Source organism: Nicotiana tomentosiformis, chromosome 10 (genome assembly GCF_000390325.3).
Source record: "Nicotiana tomentosiformis chromosome 10, ASM39032v3, whole genome shotgun sequence".
Taxonomy (NCBI): Eukaryota; Viridiplantae; Streptophyta; class Magnoliopsida; order Solanales; family Solanaceae; genus Nicotiana; species Nicotiana tomentosiformis.
In genome coordinates, this window is record NC_090821.1 from 64,602,503 (window position 1) to 64,614,831 (window position 12,329).

Here is a 12,329-nt window from a genome sequence, read left to right on the forward strand (position 1 = left end):
GTTTGTACTTGTTCTTACTGATGGAGTTGTTTTAAATAAAAGAAATTACTATTATGTTTTAATTTAATAAGTTTTATATCCAAATCAGTAGTTTATCTTATGCTTTATTTTAATTGAAATGTCATTTTCTTCACTCAAACTAATTCAAAAATAAGCTCATTTCTTTGTTTAAAAATTGTAACCTTGCTTTATTGAAAATAAATTGATAGTTCAGATTTTATGTATTGATATATTTGGTACGAGAGTTGTCTGCGGTTGTGATAGATATATGGACACAAAGTGCCGTAAGAATATGAAAGGAGACTAAGACCCGTATTTTATGATTTTTATATAAGGATTATTTATTTGAAGAAATATATTCGGAGGGTATTTATTCGAAGGAATTATATGTGAAAGATTTATATTTGAAGGACTTGTTTAATTGGTTGTACTTGTATTTCTTATTCGTGTGAGTAATAATTATGGTGTTCTTGCTGTTTATATCACTAGTTGGTTATTGTTGCTATCACTGCTATTAGTTCCCTATTATTTTTGTATGCTATATTGCACAGATTATTTGACTAGTGAGTGTCTTGATTGTACCTCGTCACTACTCCACCGAGATTAGTCTTGATACTTACTGGGTACCGACTGTGGTGTACTCATACTACACTTCTGCACTTTTTTGTGCAGAGCCGGATAAATTGGAGTTAGTTGATCGCTAACTAGCGGTACATATCTTGCTTTGGAGACTCAAGGCAAACTTGTTGCTAAGTTCAGAGGCTTCAGAGTCACCTTCTGATATTATTCTTGCACTGTTTTATCTCTACTTCAAAATAGTTTTATTTATAGGCTTTCTAGTAACTCAATAGAGCTTATGACTTATACTATCGGTTTTGGGATTGTAAGTATTGTATAGAGATTTCTGCTTCGCATTTGTCAGTCGTTAATAAATATTGTTATTACTTCAGTAAATGTTAGGCTTACCTAGTCCCTAAGACTAGATGTCATCATGACATCATACGGAGGGAGATTTGGGTCGTGACAAAATATGTACGAAAAGTCAACTGCTTCAAGTAAAGTCTATTTGATGCGTAGATTGTTCAACTTAAATATGGAAAAAGGTGAATCTGTCATGGAACATATATATGAGTTTAATATAATATTAACTCATTTGTGTTCTGTTAATATAACATTTGATGACGATGTCAGGGCAGTGATTCAACTATCATCTCTACCGGAGATTTGTTCTGCAACGATAACTGCAGTTAGCAGTTCATCGGGAAGTACCAAACTCAAATTGAATGATATTAGAAACTTGGTTATAAGCGAAGATATTCGTCGAAGAGAATCAAGTGATTCCCCAAGATATGCTTTTAATACCGAGAGCAGGGGGAGAAGCAATCAAAGAGGACAAAGTATGGTCGTGGAAGATCAAAGTCAAGGAGGGCAATCCAAAAATCACAAAGACATTACGTGTTGGAATTGCGATAAAGAGGGTCATTATAGTAGTCAATATAGAGAATCAAAAAAGAAGAAGGAAGAAAATTCAGCAAATGTAATTATTGAACAAGTCGATGATGCACTAATATGTTGTGCAGATAGTCCAGTTGAATCTTGAATTCTGGACTCAGGTGCATCCTTTCACTTTATATCATGCAAAGAATTATTGCACAATTATATTGCTGGAAAATTCGAGAAGGTTTATCTAGCAGACGGCGAACCTCTGAATATTGCAGGAAAAAGTGAAGTTCATATAAAGACTTCACAAGGCACGCTATGGAAATTGCATAATGTCTGGCATGTCAAGGAAAATCTGATATCTATGGGTCAGATTAATAGTATACAACAACATTCGGTAACGGATCGTGGAAGATAACCAAAGAAAATTTGGTAGCAGCACGAGGCTTCAAGAAAGGAACACTGTATGCAACTGCAATACAGAGAGATACTATAGCAATAATTGATCATGGTCCTGATACAACATTGTGGCACCGGAGGCTCAGGCATATGAGTGAGAAGGAAATGAAGTTGTTGGCATCCAAAGAAGAGCTGCCAAACCTAAAGCATGTTGAATTAGGTTTGTGCGAAGATTGCATTTACGGGAAACAAAAGAGAGTTAGTTTCAAAGGCGGGAAGGATGCCAAAAAAAGAGAAGCTGGAATTAGTGCATACGGATGTGTAGCGACCAAGTCATGTAAGCTTTCTAGTAGGCTCATGCTATTATGTCACCTTCATTTATGATTCCACAAGAAAGGTATGAGTTTATTTTCTGAAAAATAAATCTGATGTGTATGTTACCTTTAAAAGATGGAAAACTGAAGTTAAAAATCAGACAAACCTAAAATTTAAATGTCTGAAGTCTGACAATGGAGAAAAATATGATAGTCAAGAGTTCAAAGCATTCTGCTCGGAGAATGGGATCAGAATGATCAAGACAATTCCTGGAACACCGGAACAAAATGGCGTTGCTGAGAGGATGAACAGAACCCTGAATGAAAGAGCCAGAAGTATAAGAATACATTCTGGATTGCCGAAGTATTTTTGGGCCGGGGCTGTTAACACGGAAGCTTACCTCATAAACATAGGACCCTCTGTACCGCTGAATTTTGAAATTCCTAAGGAGGTATGGACAGGAAAGGAGGTAACTCTCTCACATCTAAAGGTTTTTAGTTGTGTTGCTTATGTGCATGTAAACTCTAATGATAAAGATAAGGTTGATCCTAAAGCTAAGAAATATTTCTTTATTGGCTATGGTGATGATAATTTTAGTTATCGATTTTGGGATGATCAGAATAGAAAGATCCTAAGACACAGGAATATCACATTTAATGAAAATGTAATGTACAAAGACAATGTTGAAGTAGAACCAACCAGCACCATCAAACATACATCTGAAACAGTTGTGTTAGAAGAAATCTCAGAAAATGAAGTGGCTAGAGAGATTACAACTGATTCTGAAATTAAAGATGTAGAACCAGAAGCCAAATTAGGATCAGAACCAGAACCGGAACCAGAGATAGAATCAGATGCAGAACCAAATCTGGAGTCAGGACTTGAATCAAATTTGGGATCAGTTACCCTTGAACCTACATTAAGATGATCTAAAAGAGCCACGAATGCTCGAGATAGGTTAACTCTCTCTCTCTCTCTCTCTCTCTCTCTCTCTCTCTCTCTCTCTCTCTCTCTCCACTATATACTTTTAACTGATGTTGGAGAACCAGAGCATTTTGTTGAAGTAATGTAGGTGATAAACTCTGATAAGTGGAAGCTAGCTATGAAAGATAAGACGAATTCTCTTCAAAAGAATAAAACATGAATACTTACAGAGTTACCAAAAGGAAAGAAGGCATTGCAGAACAAGTGGGTGTAAGGAGTGAAGGAAGAACATGATGGTAAGAAGAGATACAAAGCACGATTAATAGTAAAAGGCTTTCAGCAAAAGGAAGGAATTGACTACACTGAGATCTTCTCTCCTATACTCAAATTAACTACTATCAGGTTGGTGCTAAGTATTGTAGCTGCAGAAAATTTGCAATTGGAGCAACTAGATGTTAAAATTGCTTTCTTGCATGATGACTTTGAAGAAGACATCTACATGAAGCAACCTAAAGGTTTTCAAGTTTCTGGTAAAGAAAACCTTGTGTGTTAGTTGAAGAACAGTTTGTATGGTTTGAAACAAGCTCCCCAACAATGGTACAGGAAATTTGATGGTTTTATACATAACAATGGTTTCACACGACGTGAGATGGACCATTGCTGTTATATCAAAAATCTTGATGAATCCTAGATCATTTTACTGTTGTACATTGATGATATGCTAATTAGAGGATCTAGCATAAATGAGATCAACATGGTTAAGCAACAACTGGCGAAGGAGTTTGAAATGAAATACTTAGTACCAGCTAAGCAAATGCTTGGGATGAGGCTTAGCAGAAACAAGTCTGAAGGAACCTTAAAATTATCTCAAGAAAAATACATACATAAGGTATTAAGCATGTCCAATCTGCATGATGCAAAGACAAGAAGCACTCCACTCGGAAGCCCTCTTAAGCTTTCGAAGAACCAATCACCTAAGATAGATAAAGAACGGAAGTACATAACCAAAGTTCCATATGCTTTAGTAGTAGGAAGTTTGATGTATGTTATGGTTTGTACTAGACCTGACATAGCCCGTGTAGTTGGAATTGTCTGTAGATATATGTCAGATCCAGGAAGGAGCATTGGGAAGGTGTAAAATGGATATTACGATATCTCAATGATACCTCAGGTATGACACTTTGTTTTAAAAGGAAAAATATTATCTTGCAAGGTTTTGTTGATGCAAATTTAGACAACGATCTGGATAGTTAAAAAAGTACCACATGCTACGTGTTCACCTTGGGTGGTACTGCTGTTAGCTGGATGTCGAGAATTTAGAAAAGTGTTGATGTATCTACCACTGAATCAGAGTACATGGCAATCTCAGAAGTGGAAAAAAAGATGATTTGGCTCAAGAATTTTCTTAAGGAGCTAGGTAAAGAACAGAACAATTATGAGCTTTTCAGCGATAGCTAGAGTGCAATTCATCTTGCCAAGAATCTAGTATTTCATGCAAGATCAAAGCACATCCAATTGAGGTATCATCATATCCGAGAGTTGATAAGTGAAGGAACTCTTTTCCTACAGAAGATACTAGGATCAAAGAACCCGTCAGACATGTTGACCAGAGTTGTCGGTGTTAACAAACTTCAAGACTGATAGCGTGAAGGCGCCACCCGAGAATAGCAAACTATTTTTTAAAAAATTTCCTTCTTGATGTAACATATATTTTAGGGGGAGATTGATAGGAGTAAACCTGTTATTGTATGAGAAAGAAATAAAAGTAGACAAAACAAAAGGAAAAAAAAAGTCAAAGAGAGAAGAAAAATGATAGGTGGGAGAATTCATCTTTGAATTCTTTTCTTATGACGTAATGCTTACGTCGGCAGGTTGAATTTCTTTGTCTTATGACGTAAGTGGTTATGTATACATGTTAAATTCTTTTTCTTATGACGTAAGTACTGTCATGGGTTGCTTTCCATCATCGACCCATGACCCCTTGGACGCGTCTCGTGGCATCCCGGCAAGCCTCCCAATGCCTAGCACCACGATCGACCCCGTGGTCTCGGCAGCGCCAAGTGACAAGCGAGCATGCGCCTCTGTCGCCCCACCGATAATCAGTGCCAGCGCCCAGCGGCTGGCGAATGCCATCAGTGCCGCGCGCACCGACAATGCCGCGCGCACAAACCATCATGTTGCCAACAGCGCCGCACGCACAGACAGTGCCACGCGCGCAGACCCAATGCCAAGCACCAGCGCCCAGCCGCTGGCAGATCCAAATAGTATCGCGGGCGCCAACAGCAATGCGCGCGCAGACCCTGATGCTCAAGACAAAGTTGCTGCCATCGAACTTGCTTCCATAGAAGACTAAGTCCTTTTCATTGTAATTATAGAGTAGTTTTACTTTATTTATTTTCAGTGTGCTTCTACAGCTTTCTTAGGTCAACTCATGTAACTTTAGTTTATTTTTTTAAGCATTATTAAGGGGGACCAAAGCATTCAAACATTCAAGCATTCAAACAATTCTCTGTACTGGTGTCTCCCCCCACCGACACCGCATCCCCCGACACCGCATTGCATCTTGTAATAGCTTTCATCATCATAAATACAATCATCAGCTTTCATCATCAATTGCTCATTTTCCGCTGCTCAATTGCTCACGACATTGGTTTTTCCGTACGGCACTGACAATCTAGTCTAGCGTACGGCGAGGACCTCAGTTGGCGCATAGCAACCGCACTGACATCGGTTGCTTAGCCTTACGTCGCCCTTCCAAGGAACTTCAGGAAGGCACCGCGTAACAGTACTTACGTCGGCAGGGCATTCAAATGCCTATAAAATGGGTCTGCATTTTTATTTGTAGATCATTCCTCAACTTCCTATTTCTCTTCAATTAACATAGAGCTATTCATAGTGTGGTCGAGGAATAGGCAAAAATTATCGAACTACGTAAATCTTATTTTGTCTTATCTTGTGCAATTTATTACTTTTCTCTTTTAACTATTTTTCCTTTCTATTAGCTTGACACGCTTCCCAACAAAGAGGCTTGGTGAGAAAGTTGGGAGTCTTGAACCGCTGCTTTAAGCGGAAGCCTCAAAATTAAGCTCCACATATGAGCCTCAAGATATTTTGCAAGTACACCTACTAAGAGAGAACCTTGGACGATCCCAAAAAACTTTTTAAAACACTAGATTAGGAAAAGAAAAATCAAAGTAATAATAAGAGAACTAGTTTTAGGGAAAAAATTGGGATTCGATCAATTGTTTTTCTCATCCACAGCCCACCAGCTTAGCTGAAACATTGTGTTTGAAAGCAGGTGCGGATGTATAGTTTGGCCGCCGGATTCATCTGGATCCAATACTTTCGACGCATAGCGTAAATTTATGTGTAAAGATTTATTCATATTGTAACAAATGACAGGTCTGAACTCATAACTTTAAAAATATAACGAATTCAATATTAAAAATCTTAAAAATTGAATCCGTAGAATCTAAATATTGGATCCGGCTCTATTTGAAAGCTTTGAAAATAACTAATGAAACATAAAGGAAAAATGTAAAAGCTAAAATTGAAAGCGATTGTAGAAAAGTGACCACTTTTATGGAACTCTACCCAGCCGAAGAATTGAGTTGTTAATTAAGCGTCGGTGCGAGATGGGTCCAGAGTTCCATTCGCTGGTCAAAGTTCGGATATAGTCGAGGTTAAAGTCAGTATCTTCCGTTCGAGACGCGGAGGAGGTCATCAATATAGATGACATAACTTGACAAGTACGATTTATATTTTTTTTTTTTTGTGATTTGTGGGTTATTATATAATGAATGATTTATTCAGTGTGCACAGAGTACTCACTCAAAGATTAGAGGCCGTGGCGGTTATTGTTTTTTTGGTTCCAATAGTCAGTATCTTGAAAGAAAAATTAATGGCAATGCCCATTGCCCATGCGGTAAAAGGTAAGCATCCGTAAAACTTAATTTTAAAAAAAATATATTATATACTATAATTTATATTTATTTAGGAAAATATATTTTTAAAAAATCAAGTAAGTATGTACGGTGTAAAGTTCTTGGGGTATACAATTCATACATTATATTTAATAATATATGACAAGGTGATTTAATTATTTTTACTGTTGTATACTTTGAGAATATGGAATTATGTTACGATGAAGATACACGACAACAACAATAAATCCGATGTAATTTACAAGTAGGGTCTGCGGAGGGGAGTGTATAACATACCTTACGCTTATCTTCAAAAAGACAAAGAGGTTGTTTCCGGAAGGCTCTGAAGATATACAACATACAAAATTATATTGTATAACTTTTTAATGAGCAAATTTCATAAATGGGTACGAGCAGGTAAATTTTTACCCACATGGAGTTTGAAGTGCAAGAGACAATAAATATACTGCTATTTAGGGATAGGCATAAAATCTGAAAAATCGAATTCCGAACCGAATTAATTTGGTATTTCGGTATCGGTGTTTTTCGATATTTCGATATACTTCGATACAGAAATTGTGATATTTTGATACGGTATTCGATATTGAGTTTTTGATATTTTGATATACCGAAATATTTAAGTTTAAGCCCAACTCTGTTTCTATTTTCTAGCCCAATAAACCTAAGCCCAACACCCTAAGCCCCTAATTCCCTAATCCCTTAGCGCCTCTTTAGGCTTAGAGACAGCAAAGTTTTCGGAAAAAAGCAAAATTGCTATCTGCAAACATTGGTGTACACTTAATGTACTTGAAGTATTTAACTTGTGAGGTTTCAAGAGTAAAATAATTGGGCGTGAGGCATGACTGCAACAGATAAAAATTGAAACCAAAGAAATAAGTCCAAGAATCACACACAAAGATCTCCTTTCATATTTTAAAGTGTGATTAGCATTATTAGATACAAGACGAAAAGGAAATTTCATGGATGAGATAGCAAATAAGGTTATAAAATACAAAAAAAAATATATATATACAAGATTCCAAAAATCTAAGCAAAAAAAGACTTTTTTCAATGAGTATGCTTGAGATTTATTGAAAACATATAGATAAGTCAATATACAAAAATTGAGTAAGATTATAGGTGATTTGGATTGATTTGGTATCAAAATTCGTAGTTAAAATCGAGTTCAAAAAATTCTTCAGCGACACATGTATCACGCATGTATCTCACACACACGTATACATGGATATACATGTGATACACATTTGATACAAATATGATACATTTGTGATACACCTATCATTTTTTTCATGTTCGTCTTCTACTTTAAATTTTCAATTCAAACCACCTCAAAACTCCATCAAATCATCCCAAAACTGAGATTAAAGCTCCTTAAGATGTACCCAATCTATTCTAATAATACCCACTCAAAAGAAAGGGAGATGTAAGCATGTTATTTCAGAAATGAGAAACATATATATTTTTGTATGAAGCAGTAAATTAAGCTAAAAAGTAGAAAATGCCTTCAATGTTAAGATCCTGCTACTTAATTCACCAAACTAACTACATTCTGTAAATGTAAGGGGAATCTTGGTGTAACTGGTAAAATTGTTGCCATGTGACCAGGAAAGAAGGTCACGGGTTCAAGCCGTGGAAACAACCTTTTGCAGAAATACAGAGTAAGACCGCGTACAATGGACCATTGTGGTCCGGCCCTTCCCCGGACCCCGTACATAAAAAGGAGTTTAGTGCACCGGACTGCCCGCTAATGAATCCGATCCCCTACTTTGCTGGGACTAACACTTTCCTAACCTGAAAACTAACCTTATAGTTCATCCATTGTACTTGACAAGCATCTCAAATTTTCCGAAATTTAATCTGTCTGAGCAAAATTTAGCTCCCAGTTTGAAACTAGTAATTTTCATCCTGCCAAATAGGAAAGGCACAAAGGTTCTTGGCAAAAAAGATATCTTCATCAGAATTCAGAAGCAATACTGACGTTTCAACAGTGGTTAGTTTTGTATAGAATGATTCCACATGGTCACAACAAAGAGCTAATATTCACATTGTAAGTGCAAAACAGGGAACTAAATTTGACATCAAGTACTAATCAAGGGCAAAATGACAGCCCGGTGCACTAAGCTCCCGTTATGTGCGGGGTCCGGGGAAGGGCCGAACCACAAGAGTTTATTGTACGCAGTCTTACCTTGCATTTCTACAAAATGTTGTTTCCACTGCAAGAGCTAATATTCACAATACAACAATAATTTCCAATCAGTAAAGAGTTGGAAAAAGACATTTTATTCCATTGAAAGAGAGAATCACCTAGTCAATTCGAGAGAACTGCACAAGTGAAACCATCGTTCACAAGCTTGATAATGGCATCTCGAAACCTATAATAATCCTCGATGGTATTGTAAACTTGATGGGAGATCCTAGCATAACCTGTTATCGGATTTACCTCCCCTTCCAATGGCGCCCTGTAATATATCGGAACCTCAACCTTGAACGAAACCCTCAAATAAGTCCTCAACTTCAAAGCATCCGAATCACTAGAAACCCCTAAACATGCAGGCATTCCAACCATGGCCATACTCGAACACATTTCTGATGGCGTCCCCAATTTCGTCCCCCACGCCTTCACCAACATCTCCGCCATTTCAACAACCTTATCATGGTTCCTTCTCCTAATTCCCTCAATCCCGCCTTCAAACCTGTTCACAAACTCCACTACCTCCGGAATCACCAATTGTGCACTATAATCCCTCGTCCCTATCCAAGCACTCTCGATTGGCAACCCGTTCCCATACTCATTCGATACCACAGGATGATGCAAATCCAATACCTTATCCGATTTCTTACAATACAAAAAACGCCGCGGAAGGCGGAGAAAAAAAACCATTTATGCAAATTACTAGTATAAAAATCAGCTCCAATATCACCTACATCAACTTCAACATTTCCAATAGCATGAGCACCATCAACAAAAATAATATCCACGCCTTCATTTCTACACATCTCAACAAGTTCCTTAACAGGTATAACAACACTAGGCATAGAAGTAATATGATCAATTACAGCTAACCTAATTTTCCCTCCATTAATTTTCCCCATTTTAAGAGCTTTATCAAATTCAGTAATAATTTCTTCATTCGACAATAACGGAAAAGTCTTGGGAGATTTGAAAGACTTTGGTATGATACCGAAATCATATCGAATCAAATAAGTAAATACCGAACCGTATCGAACTACTTTGATACGGTATTTGATATACACAATTAATATACCGAATACTGAATACCGAAGTACCGAACCGTAATTATTAAATACCGTACCGAAGTACCAATCGTCCACCCCTAAGTGCTTTCCTAGTTCATTTGAGTCAAGGCCAAAGGGTGTGTTTTGGATATCATTGTATATACTCAACAATTGCACACTATAATAAGTACAAAAGTTTGTTTGTTTGCTAGTGTAACGTAATTCTCAGAGTTATGTAATTTTATTGTTCAAGAATAATTATTGCACACTATAATAAGTACAAAAGTTTGTTTGTTTGCTAGTGTAACGTAATTCTCAGAGTTATGTAATTTTATTGTTCAAGAATAATTATATAATTAGATATTTTTTATTTTAAAATAGAAGTTATAAAATTTAAATAAACTTACTTTAATATGTGAATATATATATATATATATATATATATATATATATATATATATATATATATATATAAGAAATATTAAATTTTATTTATTTAATAATATCAATTACTAAGTTATAATTAAATATATACTAATAAAACTTACTAGCACTCGGTGGTTAAGTCATAAATTAAGGTGAGAATATGTTATTTTACTATGATTTAGTGATAATAAGAGTGTATATAAGAATATGTGACATGTATTCATTGAGTTGGTATAACCATGGATTATAGGGATGGCAATGGTGCGGGACGGTATGGGTTAGAGAGCATGCGAGACGGTGCGGGTTATGGGATATGCGGGTGCGGGGCAGGCGGGTTCAAACATCTTTTAACAAAATGTATGCGGGGCGGGTTGCGGTTGTGGAGATCCTGTCGATTCGTCAGTTGAGTGGTTGAATGGTTCTTTCCAAAAGGTGTGCGGCTTGACACTTATCAGAAGTTTTTTTTTCCTGGGGCAAAATTTTTAAAACAATAAATATCCAAAAACTTATCAAAAGCTTATTTCTAAAAGGTTATTTCGAAATATTATTCAAACAATACTTGTTGGTGAAAATCGTTAGTCCTGTGACTAGCAGCCCAAGAAATTATAAGATTTTGTGGTAACACAAAATAGGAAATGTTGACCAACGTGAAATATTTCAGTATATAATTATTAGGGTGCAACTTAATTTCAATGCTAATTAATAAAATTACAGTATATATCGCAAAGATTGCAAATCATAGTCCATCAAGTTTTCTACAATTTGTTGTGAAAACCCATTTTTAAAAGTAAGATCTCTTGACATGAGATTAAAAAAAATCTAAATGCAAAAAGACAAAAAAAAGTTGAAGAAAGTTTAAGCGGGGAAGTTGCAGGACGGGCTTATGCAGTTGCGGCGGGCGGGGCGGGTTGAGTTTTTGCAGGTTAAGTCTGAACCCGTCCCGTAACCGCCCCATTGCCATCCTTAATGGATTGCGAGTAAGTTTTTGCTATTATTGTATACGGTAAAATATGCTATATTAAGTGATTACATAAGGGAGTGACACGTGGAGTCGAAGGCTTTAGATGGCCAAAACTGAAGACAACTATTCCATTTGTTACCGAAAATAATGGTGCTCATAAAGATGAATCAAATCGGTAAGGGTAAGATAGTATTGTCCCCGAATGGAACAAGGCGCCCAAGCTTTCGTACAAAAATGCGATAGGTTTCAACACGACGCACCACTGGTACATTAACCAGTAGAACCATTGCACTCAGTTCTATCTCCATGGTCGTTCATGGAGTGGGGGATGAATATCGTCGGACCACTATCGCCGGGCCCTGGCAAGGTAAGATTTCTTTTGATTTTGACTGATTATTTTTGTAAGTGAGTTGAAGCAGGTCCTTATCAGGAGATTGGTGAATGTGAAGTGGTGAATTTCTTGTGGGAGAACGCATAATGTGCATATTTGGAATACCAAAAGAGATATCCTGCGATAACGGGTCATAGTTTATAGGCGCGGAGATCACAAAGTACCTTGAAGACTTTAAATTAAAAGAATCACATCTTCTCCCTATCATCCGAGCGCAAATGGTCATGCGGAATCAACGAACAAAGTGATAATACAAAATCTCAAAAAGAGATTGGAAGCAGCTAATGGTAAA

At 36.7% G+C, this 12,329-nt stretch overlaps 1 protein-coding gene across 1 annotated transcript; it reads right to left on the reverse strand.

Moving 5' to 3' along the window:
* Window positions 1–8,481: 8,481 nt before the first annotated feature.
* On the reverse strand, window positions 8,482–11,954 carry LOC138900301 (probable L-cysteine desulfhydrase, chloroplastic). The gene is given in 5 exon segments (XM_070187025.1): window positions 8,482–9,873; window positions 9,875–9,898; window positions 9,900–10,437; window positions 11,398–11,504; window positions 11,907–11,954. Coding segments are annotated over 5 exon segments (1,260 nt in total). The 3' UTR covers window positions 8,482–9,330.
* Between the last annotated feature and the right edge of the window lie 375 nt (window positions 11,955–12,329).